Source organism: Pelecanus crispus, chromosome 12, assembly GCF_030463565.1.
Source record: "Pelecanus crispus isolate bPelCri1 chromosome 12, bPelCri1.pri, whole genome shotgun sequence".
NCBI lineage: Eukaryota > Metazoa > Chordata > Aves > Pelecaniformes > Pelecanidae > Pelecanus > Pelecanus crispus.
The window spans coordinates 5,568,768-5,589,141 of NC_134654.1; the positions used below are offsets into that span (position 1 = coordinate 5,568,768).

General features: G+C 43.2%; 1 protein-coding gene across 2 annotated transcripts in view; it reads left to right on the forward strand.

The window, feature by feature from the left end:
* Positions 1–20,374, forward strand: part of SSH2 (slingshot protein phosphatase 2) — a 101,190-nt gene that overhangs the window by 6,583 nt on the left and 74,233 nt on the right. The window contains exons 2-3 of one of the 2 annotated variants that reach the window (XM_075719433.1): positions 953–990; positions 10,394–10,436. The exons of the other annotated variant lie outside the window; for it this stretch is intronic. Coding sequence (XP_075575548.1) covers positions 953–990; positions 10,394–10,436 — 81 coding nt within the window. The remainder of the gene's footprint in view (positions 1–952; positions 991–10,393; positions 10,437–20,374) is intronic. 2 annotated transcript variants of the gene reach the window in all.

Below are 20,374 nucleotides of genomic sequence, written 5' to 3' on the forward strand. Positions count from 1 at the left end.
TTACTTAAGTGGAGAATACTATTTTGAGTGGAGACTGCCATTCAAAAAGCAGTCTGCTGGAAGTATTTTAGTGTAAGAGGGCTGCCTTCATGCAGGGGTAATGCCTGAGGATTTCCAGTTACTGGAAAAAAAAAAATCCTGAAAGATCTATAGCTGCAACTATTCTGTCTCGGGAAATGAAAAAAAAAAAAAAGAAAATAGCCTTTGGGCAGCTTAGCTTAGTGTAGCTGCTCCCTGATCACAGCCTGCAGCTCAAGGTTTCATTCTTCAGTCACAACAAACCACATCCTCCCAGCACCACAGCACAACTTCACTGTGCTGAAGCGAGAAGGCTGTTTCGCAGGCTGGCTCTCAGGAACATCTGTACACTGGAAGCCCTTGCTGTCCTTGCACAAATGTAATGGATGGGAAGCTTAAAAAATGCTCTTGTACTTTTAGAGTTTGACTGACTTGAAGCTTTTACTGTCTTCCTATCTGACTATTGCTGGTGCCGTTAGCAAGAAGTATGTACTAAGCTGCTGGTCTTCTGTGACCGATACTTCCTGCGTATAAACTGGCTTTGCAGCGTGAAAGCACTAGGCTTGTTAACTGCCTGCTCCAAGTCTTTGAGTTGTTTAGTTCAGCCTGTGAATTTAACAAGAGTCTCCTCTCTGTTCCATTGATTTGCCTGACCATCCTTTTAATTTGTTTATTAGGTAGTGACAGTGAAGCTCATATCTTTTGTATAAAGGTTGGGGGCAGATCTTGGAAGCAAGAGAAAGAAACAGGTGATACCTATTGGGAGTCATTGGTGATTTAAACAAGGCAGGCAGGGTTTGGTATCTTTTGGCTGGAAGCTGTTCCTCCAGAGTGCTCTGTTTAAAGGGATAAAAAATTATGAAGGCTAAACCCCATTTTTGCATTTCTGAGTTGGGCTGTATAAATTGATTAGATCACTGTCAACCATCTGCAGAATGTCTTGTTGCAAGAGTATAATAGCGCAGCATTTGTGTTCGTGTGCTTTAGTTAGCATTAGGGCAGGCTTCTGTATATGCCATTTCAAATGTGTCAATAGCTTTTTGCCCAAATAGAATTGCGCTGAATATGCATCTTATCAGTGTTGCTCATTGCAGGCTGATCTCCTTTCGGAAGGCATAAAACGTTGCTGTAAGATGAGTCACACAGTTAAACAGCTTGTTGCTTCCATGGTGAGACGCACCCTTACTGTGTATGCCAGCAATCACGAAACTCCTGGCAGATACCCTGTGACGTGAACTTCTTATGGCCTTGGTAAATGAAATGCCTGTGGCACTCGCTGAAATGTGTTGTGGCTGCTCACTGCTTTTGGGTATACTAGTCCTCCATCTACCGAGGAACTCCTCAGCTGAGGCTTCATGGAAATAATGAAGTTACTGTATCAGTGTAGGCTGTTTCAAGGTGAAATTAGTGAGGAACTTAAGGCCAGAGTATAAGCTTACTGTATTGAACTAATTAAAGACATTGGAATACTTAACCTGACCTATTTTTGAAAGAACTGTTCTATCACAGATCATTCTGTCCCTGTGCTAAGCTCATACCAGAGCTCAGGAGGTGGCTTGGATGCTTGAGCGTTCCACTGCTCTGCAAGTAGAGCAGCACAGGAGATCCCTGGGAAGTGAATTCCAGAGATGTCGTCTCAGTAGTTGGGCGGGTCTGGGACTTGTGATGCCAGGCTCCTTGTTGCACAGCGTACCCACTGCCCATGCCCCCGTGGGGTGAGCCACAAACAAGTCTGAGGCAAAATAAAGCAGGATCTGAAAGGCAGAAGACCATAACCTGACTCTGTGTACTGCGAGTCCATTGAGTCACGTATTTTCTCTATTTAGTAGGCTTTAACACACTTGCTGTAGCAGCTGGTACATGATACTCTCTCCTTAGGAGACAATCTGCAGGCTGCTTCTGTTAGTTTGCCTGTGACTGGCTTTGCTGTTTTGAGGGGGGTGCTGCAAAGGGAATTTGGAGCAGGTTCCAAATCCAAGAGTTTGTTCTTCTTAGAACAGATAGGAAGCGATAGGAAGCACTAGGGGAAGAATGGCACTGTAAGGATTTTGTTGAGGGATCCTGCATTCATTTGTTAGGACTCAAGGCCTCCTTAGCAAAAAGGCAAAAGCTGCTGTGCTAAGCACCTTTGTCTTCAACTTTTAACAGGATTAAGTATCTGAGAAACGGATTCGTAATGTGGAAAGCTGCTCCTGTTGCAGGGGACTGTGGTTGGCCTATTACTCTCACTGGCTGCTACCATATCCCTTCTGTTTTGATGTACAGAATTATCACATTTAAAATTGCAGCAAGAACTTTCAAGACTTGTTCAACTAGCTTGGTTTAGCTTCAATGGCTAACATCTGAGAAACGTGTATATTGGGATTCTTAAGGAAAAAACAAAACACTTAAAGCTTTTAATCTCTATACCTTTTAGTGTGATGATGAGAGGGAGGGATAGGGCATATGCCTTGCATGTGTAAAATGCTTTGCTTTCCAAAGGAGAGCTTTGTTGGTACTTAGAGGTAGTTGGAGTCTTCTGTGTGATGCAGAACCAACCCTTCGGCTTAATCCATCTGAAGTTGGAGTTTCCCACGAATCTCTGGAGCTGCTGGATGCTGTTAAGTGTCCCGAGTGCCACGTTCCAGGCATTTAAAAACAAAAGCCCCTACCCTTCACTTGCATGTGGAAAACCTGTGGGCTGCTGTCCCTCTGTCTGAAAAAAAATTTGCAAGGTCTTGCTCAGCCAGGAAGGGGCCAGTCTGTAGCAAACTGTAATTAAAAACCCAGAACTTCTGTATGCGAATGTCAGTGCGTAGGAGCAGAGGGTCAGCAGTTGCCTGTGAGATGGCCCGCTCCTTCTACGGCAGCAGGTATCCTTTTTGAGTCTGCTGTTTCTTTGCAGTAGTCCTGAGTTCTGGAGCATCTTCTGTAGGAAACAGGGTGTCACACTGAAAATTTAGCTCATAAGTAGCTGTGGGGCAAGCAGGAAAGTGACTCAGCTCTCTGACCTACAGACAGGAGCTAAACCTAGTTGCAAGAGGAAATGCTAGGTGACAAGATAAAGGTGTTTCTGGAATAAGGATTGATTCTTTTTTGTTGTTGTTCTTTGGTTTTGTTGTTGCCTTTTTGTTTTTGTTTCCCTTTCCACAGTCCTCCTCAATAGTTTAAAATAGTTTAAGGACAGACAGCTCTGGGCATGTTTTTCAGATGATGCTTTAACCACTGTATTTAAATACAGTGCTTCAAAATGTGGTATGAAACAGTTAACTAGCTGCCATGTTACATTGTCTTCCTGGGTGAAGTGTAAACCTTGAAATGACTTCTCCTTTGCCTTTTAAAATTGCAGAATGGTTGACAAAGACTTAATTCACTTTCTGAATAAGTGTTTTTCTTATGTAACATCTCGTGAGTTTTGTTAATAGGAGTTTCCTCTGGTTTTGTTTTCAGCTGAGTTGCGCTTATGTGGGGTAGCAAGCTTGTGACTTCAAAAAGTGAAGTGAAACAGGACAACTTAGTCTTTTTGTTCTTTTTGGCATTTCTTCCTTCTTCATGGTACTTTGGTTGCGCAGCAGTTAATAGAACGTGGAAGCCTAAATTTCAACATTTAATAGAAATCAAATACTAATATGTTATCTCTTGGTTGTTGTGTCAGCCTGCCACTGCGTCCCTCAGCGCTTTGCTGTGTGGTGGCTGGGGCTGACTGCCTCAGCGACGTGCTGGGAGTGAATTGTCCTTCTGTGCAGCTTCTGCTCTGCTCCTGAATCTTAAATAAAAGAAATTAGCAGGGCAAAACAATATGAACATAGCATATTTTCAGATGCCTTCCCAGAAGTTGGGCATAGTTCTATAAACTTTAAGGCAAGGGAGACATTATCAGTTAATGTTTATAGTACGGCTGGAATAGAGTTTGCATAGTCTCAGTGGGTGAAATGAATATTTTTCACATATACTTTACAGATCCCTGATATCAACTTGTACTTCATGCTGCAAAGATAACAACTGTGCCACGGGCTTCTGCAACCCACACTTCTGGTCTCTGAAGTGGTATTTTTCCTCTTTTACACATATACCAGAAACTGCTCTTGTCTGGAGGAAGCTCTATTTAACTTACATTTGTTCATGTTGACTGTAGATGGCTGAGATGGTTATTATGGGGCAGTTTCTATCTGGTTCTCTTACGAGTGCAGATGTTCAAACTTGACTTTCCCTTGAGGAGAAGGGAAAAGGTTTACATCTTTTTACTATTTGGGGAGAAGATGGCATGAGCCAAAATAAATTCGTAAGCTTGAGTGATTGTTCATATCTTGATTCTGAACTTGAGATGTGCCTTGTTTTAAAAAAAAAAAAAAAAAAAAAAAAAAGAAAGAAACAAAACCAACAAACCCAAAACCAACCAAACACACCCCCCCCCTGCCTACAAACACCCAAAAACCCCAGAAAGATCCCCAAAACAAAACCCAAACAAAAACTACTTAGCTTGTTTAAAGTTTAGACTGGCAAGTTTGACTTTAGGACACATGAGCACAGAATGCCTTGAGCCAAAGGGGGTACATGCAAAGATAACTTGAGGCGAGAAGCAATCTGTATTTGTCAGAATTTCATTTGCTTGCTATGAAATAGGACATCTTGGACATACTTCACTCTTTTTAAACATTGCTTTGATGGTACGCATTTCTTTGCACACACTGTGGGAAATACTGAAGAACCCTGAAGCGGTTGAGAGATATCAACAGGGTGTTAATGAAGACTTTTCTGGGGGCAGAGGATGGGAAGTGATTTGCCAGCTGACTTCTGATAGCAGTCGGTTTTGCTAACGTGTAGCGTCGCTCTTGTTGGCTTGGCTTGGTTTCAATGCCTCTGTGTAGCGTGGAAGCACGCTGTGTAAAACGTGAGAACTTCCTGCTGCGATAAGGAGCCAACAGCTCTTCCAGCAGGTGCAGCCTTTAGCTGCGGTCCTGAAGACGTAACCAAAGTGTTTGCTGCCATGGGCCTTCGATATTGTCAATCTCAAACTGAGTAGCTTGCACATGAAGGAGTAGTGGAACAGGCCTGAGCCTGGCCTGAACCAGTTCGGAAGGCAGAGCTTTGTTTTCTGTATTGAACTGCTATGATAAGAGAATTAGGAGGGGATGCTGTGTTCAAGAATCTCTAATCCATGATGGTGGCTCTGACTGAAATGGAATAATCTTATTTTAAAGGGTGCTCTAAACCACTAAAGCTTTATAAATATTAATTTCTTCTATTGTTTCCTAATAAAAGGCTTTTATTCATGAAATCACTATTTATTTATTAATGTGACAAACTAATAGCAAGCTCTCTTCTTTCAGCGTATGCATGTGCCATATCACAATTCTGCTTGTCACCGTACATAAGAACTTCATTCATCTGCTTTAAAATGTCATTGATAACAACCTGGCAGTGGCCCAGCTTGGAGCAAGTTAACTACAGAAGGCTGCATTGTAAACCTTTCTGAGAGTACATGCTCCATTAAGTCTAAAATTTAAAAAAAAAAAAAAAAAAAAAAAAGAGAGAGAGAGAAATGTGCAGGCTGGTCCGGGCTGCATACAACTGCCAAATAGCTTCAAACCTCTGAAAAAATGGAGCTCTGTATAGAGGAGTTCTGGCTGAAAATGGGATACTTTGGAATTAAGGATGCGTTCTGCTTACTTTAAAACCTTTGAGGCACACTGAATTTATAGGCCTCATCTTCAAATGAGAGGGAATGTCTTACTGAACCACAAGCAGCTAAATAAGAACTTGTACATGTGTTATTTCCTTTAGTCTGTTCTTTCTTCAACTGAACGCCCAGGATAAAAACTACAGTCTGAAAATAAATCATAAGCCTCTGGAAGTTAACTACGAGTAATACTGTGAGGTAGTTTGTCTTGGTATAATAACCTTCCCCAACCGCAGCTGCAGGCTGTACACCAAATGCATTTCTCCACCTGTAGGCTCACCCAGTGCAAGCAGGGTGTCTGTCACACACGCTGAAGTTCAAGTTCCTGATCTTTCTGCCAGCTCCTCTGGAGGTACCTGAGCTGCTCATTGCTCTGGCAGTCCTGTATATGGGGCTTCACGTTCATGGCAGTTTAGTGTTTCTTGCCTTTGACTCTCCTGTTCTTAAAACTACTACAAATGAAACTTGTAGCCTGGATGAGGGTGAACTGAATTGCCCTTAAAACAGAGCTTGTGAACTTCTTTGGGAGAAGCTCCCAGGGATCTTTAAAATGGGCCCTGCCCCGTGCTACACGTGAGGGGGCTGTGTGTTTTCATACAACCCCTGACTAAACTAGCTAGTCTCACTGAACAGTTAGCAGAGCATGAAGCTTTAAGGCATCTCCATCCAAGGTCTTCTGGGAGCAATGTGAGCATGCAGTAAATTACAGTCGTTCTCATCCTGTGCTCTAGAGGTGTCTTTTACAGGCTGTGTGGTGAAGGGCTTGCTCAGAACTGGTGGTATATAGTCTGATTTCTTAACTGGCATGGGGACTGCTAGAGTCTTCCAAAAAAAAAAAAAAAAAAAAAAGGCTACAATTTCATGCTGCTTCACTTTTGTGGTTTTTTTGTTTTGTCTCTCTCTTAAGTATAGTGTATGGACAGTGCCATGGGTTAGGGAACACTTCAACTTCATCTTCAGAGACTTTTCCTATGTAGCCTTCTACTGAAGTCAATGGGCGTGGAGGTAAGCAGTGCTGAGTGCTTTCTGCCAACATCACCACCACCCACTCTGTAGCCTGATGCACACAACACTCCTTGTATTTGAGCATTGTTTTTCTCTGAAAAAGTCGCATGCAGTTGCACAATGAAGACACTGCTTATTTGTGTAATGCAAATCTATTCCTACTTGTTGGTACAAAGTGCAGCCAGTGAGCATCAAAGTGTGGGAGACTTCACAGATACTGCATGAACACTTGCCACTGAACTTCAGTGACGTCCCTATCTTATGTCAAAATAAAATGTGACTTCACAGTTGGCCTGTGAGTGAATGGGATTTGAACGTAGGGTTGAATGTTACTGCCTGAAGCGTTTGTGCTACTGATGCTTAGTACCTTTTGCCCTGCTATTGTTTGTTTATTTTTACAACTGCTGAGTTTAGTCTCTCAATGGTTCATCATTTTATCAGTCAGAATCCGTGAGAGTTTCCTGTTGCCTTGTCTTTCTGTTGATTCCCTTTTCTGTTGAGATGCAACTTTCCCTGTTGAATTAACGTAGTTGCTGCACTCCTCAGTTTCCATCTAGTGGCTTAAAGCAGAGAGAAGGGGAGCTGTCTGAAATGGCCTGATATTCTCACAGAGATATTGACAGCTGGGTCTGGTGACTAAATTGTTATGATAAAACACAAATTCATTAGTTGATGCTGTTGAAATCTGCTGACTTTTCTGTACTGCTAATAGAAGGCTTTAAAATATCCAGCTGCAGACTGATCCTCTCCAAGCATGTGACACTGACATCAGTCCTAGAAGTGAGGCGTTGAACTGCCTCCAAAAATGAGCTCATTGGGTGATATTCAATGCACCGATTTAGCAAAATATTAGCTAATTCAATTACACGGTCACCTGTACATACTGTTTGAAAGATGGGAATTCATTCCAATTTTAGCTGCTGTCATTCCAAATATCAGTGTTACAATCCTGAGATCCTTTTGATAGGATGCTGTGCTCCCACTGTGTGTTGGGAGCTGGGCTTGGAAGAGCCTGTCTCTAATTGCCACTAATTTGCTCCAAGACTTGCCAGTTTCTTTGCTTTTCTTCTCCCTGTAGCCCTCCCAATAAGCTATAGGGAATAAGAGTTTGGGATTCTCTTATTAAGCTGTCCCTCTAAAGCCACTCATAAAACTTGCTTAATTTTCTTCTGGCTCTCTTGACTTGTTTAAATGGCTGCATAAAAACGCAGCTATGTCCTTTCCCAGTAGTCTGGGTAGTGGTTCATCTTCAGCCTGACCTGCCATCCAAAGCAGAGAGACTAGTTGTGACCAAAATAAAATTAAAGCCTGGCAGAACCATCCTGGAGGCTAGCTGCTGTGTGCATCTAGCTTTCTCCCCTCCTGTAGCTTGAGGTCAACAGTAATTGCATATTTCCTCTTACAACCCGCACAAAGAGCATGCATTCGGGCAGCGCATCAGAGCGATGGTGACCTCGAATAAATATACTTGCCCGTTATTTCGTAGACTTGAAGAAATTCTGTATTTACCTGTAATTACAGTAGGAGTATGTTCTAGATGCTAGTGCCCCAGCATCTCAACGTATGCCTGATTATTTATTTATTTGAAACATGGGCGTAAGAGAAACAGTATGTTTGAAGAAGGGTTCATGTGAATTTGTGCAGAAACGGTGTTGTCTCCCTCCTGGTCTCCCTCCCCCTGCCCAGTATTTTCTGTCTGTTATTGCACATCACAGGATTGTTTGGTTTGGATGCTGTTTCCTGCTGAATAGAAGTCTTCATTGAGCTGGCCATAATGTTGCTCTTTTCTTTCAAGAAATACTTAAGACAGAGGAAGGTGCTGTATCTTACAGGGCTGTAGCAATGTTGCCTGAACTGTGATCTGTAATGCAACTAAAGAATTATACTGTGAAAAACAGGATGGAAAAACTGTTGATGATGTATACAGAAAGTTGAGGTGACGAAAGCTCTTAAAAGCCCTATGTATAGAGCAAGAAAAGAAGCTAAGTTTGAAGAGCAAGCAGTAGAAAATGAGATAAGAACAGCTCTGTTCCTGTAAGAGTAAATGATCCCTTAGAGTAGCCAAGGAGGCTGGTTGATGTGAACTCTGTGCAAAGTTCAGATGAGAGCATGCTCCGATGTCCCGGGTGATACTGTCTCTTCCTACTTCTTGTTTACAGGAAGCTAGCATGTTTTCAGAATAAGCTTCTGAAACATTCTTGGTGGGGAGGAGGATTGGGATGACAAAATACTGATTTGCATCTAGAAAGTTAGCTACAGCAGTAACTATTCAAGTTGGCTTAACGGCTGCTGCCTGGTTTTGGTTAACTTCAGGACTTGCGCTGGTGAGAAGTGAGGTCTCAGCATAGGACTGCGCTCCCTGTTGCGCCTCAGCACATGCATGCTGCAGCAGCAGTTCAGTAGCATACTTCAGATGCTGCCTCTGCAAAATGATGAAATAAATTTCTGCTTTTCCCAGTAAGATGCCTGTGGTACACATGTCACTTAGTTGGTTTAGTTCATCTTTATTTAGCAATAGCAAGAGTTGTGCAGAATGCACATAGGGCATGGAAGTGGAGCACTGAGCCCCATCTATCCTCTGCTGTTGGAGGGCAGCAGGAGCTGCAGAGAGAGGGAAAGGAGGAAAACAGCTTTGCCCGTGCCAGTTTTGATACTGAAGAGCTCTTTCCAGTGATTTGAGAAGGGGGTGGGGAAGAGAACCAGATGCTCTTAGGAAGTTCATAGCATTGTTAATAATGTAATTCACAGATGGTGGTGAAGGCCTTGAAGAGGCTTTCATGCAGTACTTACGCTCCGTAATAGACAGATCGTCACATAAGGGCTCACAAATAGAGATGACTTAATCCCAAGGACGAGTCTGCAGTGATCTATTTGATAGGGGCCCTGTGGATTGTTGTAAATTTTTTAAACAGTTAAGAGCCTTCAGGATCCCTGAATGTTGAGCACTACTCAACAATTGGGGTTGGACCAATCCCCAATTAAATTGTCAGGATGAAATGTTAGTATAGCTTTGAGACTTTTCCAGTGAAAGTGGCTCTTATGAAATAAAAACCAAGTTCCTTTGTCCTGGTACAGAAATCAATACAGACAGTGGAAGTGTGAAAATCAGTTTGTCCAGTGCCATCTTGTTAAGAGGCAGTTTTGCTTTTATTTCCATTTATTTGGTTGGAATTGGAAGCAGACCTTGTATGTGTTTTGAATAGCTGTCAGTAGTTCTTGACAGCTAAGGAGAAGGATTGTGGGTTGCATGTCCTCTTACTTTTTAAAAACTAAGTCGCTCTTACCTATAAGCTTTATAGCAAATGAACAGTCTGCTGGTTTTCAAGCACACTGAATCAGAAAAGTTTTAGCTCAAGTCTATTCAAATATTTGTGTGCTTGTGAGAAGCTTGAGGCTTATTGATAAGGTCTTTGCTGACTGCTGGTCAACTTTTTAATTGGCTGTAAGCTATGTAACTAAAAGTATATATTAGGGATTTGTAAGCAATGCTGACTTCTATGTGTAGCACTAGAAATCAAAAGTTTAAGCTAACATGAGAACTGATCTTTGCTTTGTTGTTTGCTGCTGTCTTTTCAAGTGTAGCTCCTTCCTTCCTAAGATATGTTTCCATAATAGTTTTTATTATTATTATTATTAACTTCAAGTTTAAATTGTGTTTAGTAAATTGGCTTCTTGTGATGTTTGTCATGTGATGGTTCATGAGCCCTGAAGAATGTGCTCCTGTGACTTCAGCCATGTATTTGACCGTACCAATGCAGGCTGTATCATGTGTTCTTGCTGGTCTTGCATTTTGAGCTAAGTAGCGAAGGGGGTGGAAAAAAGGGGGACTATTTCAGGGGTAAGCTACCAGAAATTCTCAGACTACTTAAAATTTGTGACCTTGTTCACTAGTTAAATACAATCCAGGATTTTCTACCTCTTCCATATTTTCACAGAAATGTTTTCTGTGTTAGAAGCTGGGTTTTTTTATTACTATCCTCTTACAAAAAACAGGGGGAAAAACCCATGCTTTGGTAAAAGAAATATCTTGAAACCTTGGGAGAAGATTTTGTATTTATTTATTTATTTTAAACCTTGGTGAGGGCTGTGTGCTTTAACCAGGAAAGTTGGGAACTAACTACTCTGTTCCACATCGACTGTGGCATCTGTAAAGCAGTATCTTTATTACTGCAGTAAAATGAACAGAACTGAAAAGAGTTTACTGTTTCTCCACAATGGCCAAAGCTTTCCAGCACTGGAAGTGCTGTTAGCGAACGTGTGTGCAGCTCCTAGTCCCGCTGCCAGCATCCATTCCATCTCTGCACAGTGGAAGCTGGGCCCTCCCTGGGCTGAAGACTCACAAGGTCAGACTTCGTATCAGGTTTGCTTTGAGCAGTGCTTTCAAGCATTTGGGCATCCTTCTATTTAGCTTTACTTTCCTTCCTTGACACCACATAATACTGTTTTTCATATATATGTGTGCTGCTACTGCTGTCCAGTCCTCTGTGTTTCCCCCCACCCCGCCTTTGATACAGCAGAGAAACACTGGGTATAAATCAGTGTTCTTAACTCTTTGAGATCAAGGCTTTACAGGAGAGATGACTGTCAGGTAAAGTTGTTCAGTGTCCTGAAGTCTCTGCAAGTGGATGCCCTGACAGTAAAGCTGTCCATCTTCAGTAGCTTTCATTTTTCAGCAGATGGGCTGTGCTCTAGAGTTCACTTACTGTTAGACTCTTTTGTACTTTTTATGTCTGCGTGGGCTAAGGCATTTCTTTAGATTTGACTCCAACATCAAAGTAACATTGGTTTCACACAGTGGTTTTTGTATCACCCTTTTTCCTCCAAGTTGGATTTTATTTTCAGCTTTGACTCTAGTATTTTTTGCTTCATAATTCGAGGCTTTTTGCTTGCTCTTCACATTGTTTAAAAAAAAAAAAACAAACAAACCCCAAACAAAACACCAACCCACACACGAAACTGTTTTGCTTAGCTCATAGAGTATTTCCACTTGGCTCAGAAGATGTGGATTTGTGAGCTGAGGGAATCCTTATTTGGCTGGTCACCCGAGCTTTCTTCAAGAGCATTAGAAGGATCTACCACTTAAGTTCATCAGAGGCCTGACCTGCTCTAGTTTTAATTAGATGTGTTATACCTGTACCTTTTGGATTCTGTGGCTTTGATCTTTAAAACAATCTGCATAAACCTGTTGGTAAAGCAAAACGGTTGACAGAAAACTGACTCTTTATGCTGAATCTGCCCTGTGTGAAGATTACTGATTTTTGCAATCAAAATAATATCCCTTGTGCCATTGGCATGCAACTCAGCTGTGGTGTTTGGCAAAGTGCTTGTATTTGTGCTTCCTTTCTTAGCTCCTCCAGTCCTCCCTCTCAGAAAACCACATTGATCAAACCCTGATACTGCACCTCAGGCTTGGAGAGGGTGGAAGAAATAAATCTGGATGTTACAGTTGATGGGTGATTGTGTGTGAATTTTAGGGAAACGGCTGCAATCTTAATACATGCAGGAGAGATTGGGGGCGGTCTCAGCCAAATGCGACTGTATTTTCCCAAAAATTGCCTTTGGCTTTCATAAAAGCTTGTCAGCATTTAATAATTTGAGTTTTGTTAGCTTTAAAAAGCCCCTGAGAGTTCTTGACTTGCTCCAAAACAAGTTCCTCTGAACTTTCAGCTTGTCAAATAACTGTGGGACTCCAAGGCCTTGAAGGGGATCCACGGTACTGGAGGGGTATAGGTGTGCGCTGGTTATCATTGAGCGAAGGCAGCGCTGGAGAGTGTGGGCAACACAAGCAGGGAAACTGGTGTCTGGAATGAGCGTATCTGGGTCAGTCTCCTCCAGAGCTGCAGGACACGTGAGATGCTGCAGTAGTCTGGCTGAACTTCTTTCAGTTTGGTGACTTCTATGGCTGCGTTAAATCTCTGTGGAAGATGCAGGTTGACAGGCCTATAGCAGAGGTGGCCAGCGAACACGGTGATTCGACTTGTTCCATCAAGATCTGGCAAGCCTAATGACGGAGGTGATCTCTGGAGCTGTGAAAAAGAATGTGGCTTGTTAATAACAGAATTCATTAGCTTTCCTTTGCTAGCGCTGGGTGTTTGTACATGCAGCACTTAAGTCTGCTGAATGCATCGCTGGGTGTAACGCCTTTCCTTTTTTTTTTTTTTTTTTTTTTAAAAAAAGCGTACCTATTAATGGAAGCAGAGTGCATAATGCAATCTTAAAATAGCTACTCCATGAATGCAGAAACATTCCACTTCTGACTAATCGGCCATTCAGAATGAGCATTTAAATATGCACCAGAGACTGAGCGGCAGCTTTTCATATCTGTGTGAATGGAGTTAGAAACATATTGCAGCTCAGATCTCTGCAGGCACCTTGCTCCTTGTTTTGTCCTCTTACCCCACACCTGCTTATCCCAGTGTAACTGCTTCTGCCCTGGGAAGCAGAATGCATATTCTGCTTGCTATCTCTGTTGGTTAGGCAAGCAAGCTGACAGGGTTGTTCATTCTCACTAGCCCCGAGACTGAGAATCGTGGAAGGACTAGGCTGATAAACAGTCCTCAAAACCAGATTTCTGCTCCTCTTGGTTGTGAATGACCAGGAACACAAAGAGCTTATGGTCCGAGTCCTGGCTCCAGTGCATAGCTTGAAGAGCTTGGCAAGCACCAGGGAGCCCATGTGCAGCATTTTTTCTCTGACAGGCTGCTCCACAGCAATGCGCCCTGTTCCAGAGCTTCTGGCCCAGCTTCACAATGAGAATAAGACATGCAGATAACATGTGGGGGCTGCAGGGGCAGGATCTGTGCGGTCTGTCGGGTCACTGACCTAAAGCCTGTCCCAGCTTAAGGATTTCTCTTGCAACTGCTCGCTGCCTGCCCAGGAGGATGGTGCCAGGTTACCCAGGGCTCCATCCCAGGGGACAGGTGCCACTGGAAATCTGTACGGTCTCACCTGTCGGAAAGGGACACGCTTTCCTGTAGCCACTTGTCCTCGCTTTCTCTGCTCTATAGCAGGGAATGGGTGAGACTCTTCTCAGGATACCTCTGCATCTTCACTGGGTGTGTTTTGTTTTTTCTCCAGGGCAAATATACATCTTCACTGGATTAGCCTGTTGATGCCTCGTGCATAATGAGACAGTCCTCATGGTCTGCATGTGCCGGGCTGTATATTGCACTCCTGGCTGGCTGAGCGCTGAGGACCAGCTGCCTGCTTCTAGTGCTGCCTTCACTCTCCTGCCCACGGAGTTCAATGCTAAGGGAGCTGGCTGGGCCAGATCAGCCAGGCAAAGTCTAAAGAAACGATTTTTTTCTTTTGCTGACTGGTGTTGCTTTTCCAAATACCACATGGCCTCTATGACTATAATTGTATAGCCATCTCATTCGGAGCTGACCTCAAAGGCAAGTTCTCCTCTCCTCCCAAAAAGGGGGATTTTCACATAAGGGCTTACACTGGTTTAAGGCTGCTTAGTATAGCATAAACCTGTTTCTAGTTATCTTAAGGCAGAAAGCAACTGGGGGATTTGGATCGGACTGGATGATTGGTTCCTGATGGCTTAAGCAATCCGTAAGGAGTGCCTTTTGCCCTTACCTAGCTAATCTTGATTTCCTTTTCTGGCATAGGCAGTAAGTACTTACTCTGTGCTGTCTCTTGCAGCAGGACAAAGTTCTGGGAAGTGCCATGCTCTGAGCATTGGCTTCCGCAGCTCTACTCTTCAGGTGGTTATTTATGCAAGGCACCAGCCAAAGCGAAGGGAGAGTTTTAACTGGATTAACCTCAAGAAGAGAGTGTAGGGATTTAGGGATTAAGGAACCAAAGGCAGCCAGCAATCATTGACTTAAAACCAGCTGTAAGAGAGCCAGTCTCTACAGGCTGGAAATACAGTCCTTCCTTACCTGCACAGTGTTTGAGATGGGCAGCGTTTTCCTTTGGGGTATTAGAGAAGCCAGTCTTAGGAATGTGGGGTATATGTAGGGTGTTTTCTCTTAAGACTTGTGTATTGGTGGGAAACTGTTCATAATTGGCACCTCTTTAAGAAAAAACTATTGAAGCACTGAGTGCTCGGATGAGATCTTAAACCTGGCACTCAGAAGGTGTGTTGGTGGCTTGCTCCGATATAATGAGAACATCTGGTTTTGATAGACTTGTAACTCTTCTAACTTCGTGCACTCCCCTTTTACACCTTCTACCCTTGCCCTGAAGTGCTTCTCTCGTCCCATATTTTTTTCCCACTGATGCCGTTATGCATCCCCTGCAGGGAAAATCCTAGTAGATTACAGGATTGATAGAAAGATTGTGAAGCGTGGGAGAGATCAACAAAAACCTGTTACTAGGGAGACACGAGTTTTAGCATTGTGTCTCTAATGGCCAGTCTGCCGAAGGGGAAACAGATGGTACAAAGGAGGCTGAGATTATATAGACAAGTACTGCAGGGCCACAAATCTGATACATCTATTGAACTTCCAGGGGTCAGGCAAATCCAGTCTGGTGCCAAGACTGCTGTGGTTCCTTTGCCTTTGGCACAGTGTTTCTGTCCTTCTGTCTTTAAAGGCTGTTCTGGACAGTGGGCTTCTGCCTGAGCCACTCCTGCTCCTGGGAATAGCCAGGTTTGGCATGGAGAGAGTGAGGGCAAGTGGCTGTATGGTCCAGCATAACATTGCATTCTGGTTTAGTACATCCTGTTACTGATGTACACATGTAGGAACGTGACTTCTTTTCCATCCTGGGAGGATGGGTGGTGGCCGCAGTCGCTCCTGGCTTTTGACACAGCCTGGCCTTCGTTGCAATATGATGTTTCGCAAAGGCTTAAATTTCAGGAGCGATGCTCCCAGCCGCGTGCTGCTTGCTGGGCGCCTGCTTCCCCTGCTGCTGCCTGCTCTCTCTGGAGAGGTGCGTGAAACGACACTGCCGTGCTGGACTGAGCAGTGGGTAAATAAGCAAAGGCAGAAATCATCCTGGCCGAGGAGAAACAGTGCCGGAGCCACTTTTGCGAGAGTCTAAGATCTGTTTTTCTTGTATTTAACTTTCAGGCTCTAGAGAGTGTTGCAGTAAACAGGACACTGATTTGTTAATAGATGGAGAGTGCGAGATGACTACAGTACTAGAATTAATAGCTTGACAGCATTTCCTTTTTTCCTTTTCTCTCCTCCCACAGCAATTTGGACTGATACCCAAATAAACAATAACAAATAGATTTTTGGAGGAGCTGGCTGGGAGAAATAACAAAAGTCAAGGGGCACTTCTTATGCAACTTCATTCTGCTCATATTTGACTCATCCAGAAAACCCTGTTTTACTCCTCAGCTTCATTTTCCTTTCTCTTTTTTTCTTTTTTTTCTTCAACCCCTGTTGGAGGAGGTGTCATTACATTTGCTGCCTTTTTTTGGGTCCCTCAGAAACTGCTTAGACCCTTGTATCTCCAGTTGGCTGTAGGCATGCAGCGCGGAAAGAGTGTAGGCAGAGCTCTACTGTGGAGAAACAGTGTACAAGAGCCTATAAACCAGCTTGTATCGGGCAATAAAATGGCTCAGCATGTTGGCTTAATTTCCAACAGCATGAGGCTAATACCTGGGTGCATTTTTTTTTTTTTTTAAGTAGTGATTGATTCTGGGTAGTTTATAACCGTTATGCTCCAGTTCTGGTAGCGGAGGTCCCCTGCCAGAAGCGGGGCAGCTGGGAGGCTGTTCTGCGACCTGGGGATGGAGGATGTGAACAAGGAGTGCGCTTTGTACCTTGTGATTCTCTCTGCAGTGCCTTGCCAGGGAATGTCTTCAGGCATTCCTCTCCCTCTGCTCTCTGAAGACTCTGCTTTGTGTCCTGCGTGTGCAGAAAGCTGTCCCAGCAATTCCTTTTGAAGTTTTGCCTGAAACACTTGGGGTTTTTTCCCTACTCAGACGGAGGCTAGAGGTGAAGAGACTTTTCTGCCAATTCCTCTTCTGATATAGTCTAAACTCCTGCTGTTAAACCTTTACCAGCCACTTCTGTTCTAGATATGTCACTGCAATAGAGCAGAGACTCCCCGGCTGTGCTCTTGCTCGAATCCAGTGTTACGCAATAGCAGCCTGTGAGTGCCAACGCAGATGCTGCTGCATCCAGACACACTGTACAATATAGTTGCTTGGATACCTCTTTTTTTTTTTTTTTTGTTTTTCTCACAAGTAGGTAACAATTTGCAACTTAGAAGTGTACCATTGAGCACAGATTCAGGTTAAGCAATGCTAAGAATTTGAAATATTAATGACTTCCCCTCCATATCGCTTTTTTAGAGGTTGAGTATTGTGGAATTTGAAAAGATTTGAGTGTTACTCTGCTCCCTCTTCAGATCCTTTATTTCGCCTTCTTAAGTGTTAAATAACTTCCCACTTTGAGAAATTTTTTCATCCAGAAAATTATCCTTTAATTATTGATGCAGTAAGCCAATGGCCCTAAGTGGTCTGGCTGCTGGTGCTTATAGTTCAGGTAGGTCACGAACATTTCTGCGCTGCTCCTAATTCATCCTGTGTCATACGTTCGTTACGTCAAGGGGAGATTTGACGGGAGCTTGCAGGGATTGGATCTCGGAGGAGCTGAGTGGGTGAGAGTCTCTTCTAACGTTCTGGCAGGGAGAAAGATGCTTGCGTGTTACAGCCAGCCAGTTGGCTTTAGGAGTGTACTGCCGAGCCGGTATGGGGTGAAGATGCAACTTAAATGTGTCTCATAGACGGCTGCCTGTGCTTTCCTCTGTGTAGTTTAAGGCGAGCTATCAAAATGAAAAGCCCGTGTCTGGGTTTGCTGCTGCTGACCGGGAATTAGACTTTTATCAAGACAGCTGTGCTGGTGCAGCTTCATTCTGTGGACACAGTTATGACATAGATAGGAATGGTATCCGGATAGCTCTATTCTTGTCCTGTTATAGGAATAATATATTTATATTTCTTACATGATGCAGGTGGAACCGCATTGCTTTAGCGAGTCTACTGTACATCCTGGGAAAAGTCAAAGCTCTGGAGTTTAACTTGAACTGTGCCTGCACAGAGCCCTAGAGTTACGCCCTGGTTTTTCATGGAGGTAACTGTAGCAGGGGTACAAATGAGGCTGCTGTGAGTGTGCACCAAGGTAAACTGGATGCTAACAGGAAGATGGCTGATTGCAAGACAAAGACCCTTCCCTCTGCAATGTACCTCCCTTCCTTCCACCCTCCTCCTCCTAAAATAGCCCTTCAGCGTGAGGAGTGAAAACCAATTATTTCCTTCTTTTAAAAGCACTTTTAATGTTTGCTCATTGCAATGGGAAGCTGACTTAAACCAGAAGCTGGTGTTGTGCATCTGCTATGTCTGGTCTATGTCCTTATTCCTTGTAAACCGTAATAGTATTGCTCATGAATGATAAAAGATTATCAGCTGCAGTTCCAGGTCTCCAACTTCCCTGTGTATGGCTCATTGGCCAGTATGCTTCTCAGGCTCCTTCAACCTTGTTTAGTTCTAGCTCCCTTTTTTTCAATGCAGTTCAGGAGACTCTCTCTCCCAGCTGGAAACAGGCCCAGCTTCTCAGGTGAAGATGTCAGCCCTCTGGGTGACGAGGTGCACGTGGCTATGCTGCTTCTGAAAGCTCTTGGGCGCATTGGAAGGCTGAGCAAGGTCTGTGTATTAACAGGTAGTGACTGGAGAGGGTCTGAGGTGTGAATGTCCATCCTTCATAATTGCATAGGGACCATGTCATGCATGTAAATGTGTCACCCTTCATGAATGGATAATGAACGGCTGCTCATTGTGGTAACCTGTGGAGCTGGGATTTCATTTTAATCACACACTGTTTGTTGTGTAGAAGCCCTGCCCTGAGAGTCACCAGTGTACACATACATATCTTTGACTTGGTCTTAGTCAAACTATACCCTTGACATCAGCAACAGTTCCCAGTATAAAAGCTGGAGTTATAGTGCCTGTGTTTATACAGCGAGTGAGTTTTTTCTCTGACTTGTCCCATCATGACAAGCATTTGTTACTGTTGTAGGGAAACAAATGCTTCTAGATTTTAAGATTTCTAGTGGACAACTTCATTAGCTTTGCCTAAAAGGAGATTAAGCAAGTATCATCAAAGTTCTGGGAGGCATTAAATCTAGCAAAGCATCATAATTATGTTAAATATCTGCCTTTTCTGTCATACTTGCACAGTGTTGAAAGACCTTGAAAAGTTAGAGGAAAGGTCTATTCAGGGAGACAATAGATTCTTTTTTTTCTTAGTGTCTGTAAGTGTCTAGAGATGATATACCACTACACAGTTTTAGAGAGAAGTTAATACTCCTTTGGTGAAGGGATATTTAATGTGAATGTGTATCTACAATGTTTGTATGTTTGTTTTTTTTTTTTTTCTCTTGGGTGCGTCTCTGATTAAGGCAAAAGCTGTTGTACTCCCCATCGGGCAAGCTTATTTCACTGCAGAGATTCAGTTGACAGTAATCTCCTTTTTAATCTGTTCTTGTGGTGTAGTGTAGCAGGCTGTGTCACACTGTATTTCTCATCCTAACTCTTGTTGTACCAGTTGGAGGCTTCTAATTTTTGTCTTCAAATGTTTGAGTTTTATTTCTGCAGTTTTTAGTGAGGCCTAATCTAAACAAGGTTTGCATAAATCTCTTAGCTCCAGCAGGAAGATGAAAGCTTTGATAAGGAACTTGTTTTTTTCTCTCTCCAGAGCAGGAGCGCAATGTCTTTGACCTAAATATACCCACTACTGACACAGCAAAGTGATACAGAAAACAATCCGGAAAGAATGCCAACCTCTGAATGAACACTTGGCTGCAGAAATCTACTGCTTATGTGGAACCTCAAACACAGAAGAAATGTGAGGAGGAAAACAGTGTTCATTCAAAACATTTCATGCAAATAGTGATGGGTGAGAGAGAAATGGCTGGAGAAAGCTGCTTGTTTACCCCTTATCCCTATAGCTTTGGAGAGGTAAAAGTGCTATGCAAAACACAGCACAGCTCTCCCCTTTCCCGTTTGTGGCCTAGTTTGCTCAGTTTAGCTTTCTGAAGAACTTTTAGTCAAACTTAAAGGCTTCCTGGTAGCAACTTCTCTTTTTAAAAAGCGTTTGATGGCAAATGTAAGTATTTCAAAAATTAGCAATGAGCTAGCTCTCTAGAGCATAGTACGTGACTTTATTAATTAGTTTCACAATTTTTAATAATGGTTAAGGTTAACCATCTCCAGAGACCAAGGGATTCTGAAGTGAACTGGTTTTCAGTTCAGCTTTGAGACCTATCCTCTATACGTAAGTACTTGCACATTGCTACCATGTTGATGGTTTCCATAATACACCGAATAAATCGGTTCACACAAAGTGCTGCAGATTTCTGGTTGTCTTTGTTCTCCATGTTGCAGCCGTGGAACTTGCAAACGCTGGTTGCCCATTTTTTTGGTGGTCAAATTGCCCTTTTTAGTACCAAACTGCTACTAGACACAGTCAGGCTGGAAATGGTACCTGTTACAGTTCAGCATCCCCCCTCCAGCCTCGGAAGCACTACCCGGTGAATTTGTGTATAGTCTTGGGCTTCTTGCAAGAAAAAAGGGAACCTTTTATCAACCCAGGTTTTCGAGTCAGCCCTTGTTTCTTTTTACCAGCCAGAGTGTTGTTGCTGGCACTTCAGCCTTACTTCAAATGCAGTATGTGTGGGCTTTTTGCTAACACAGTTTGTTTTAAGAGATTGATACAACTCAGACTACTG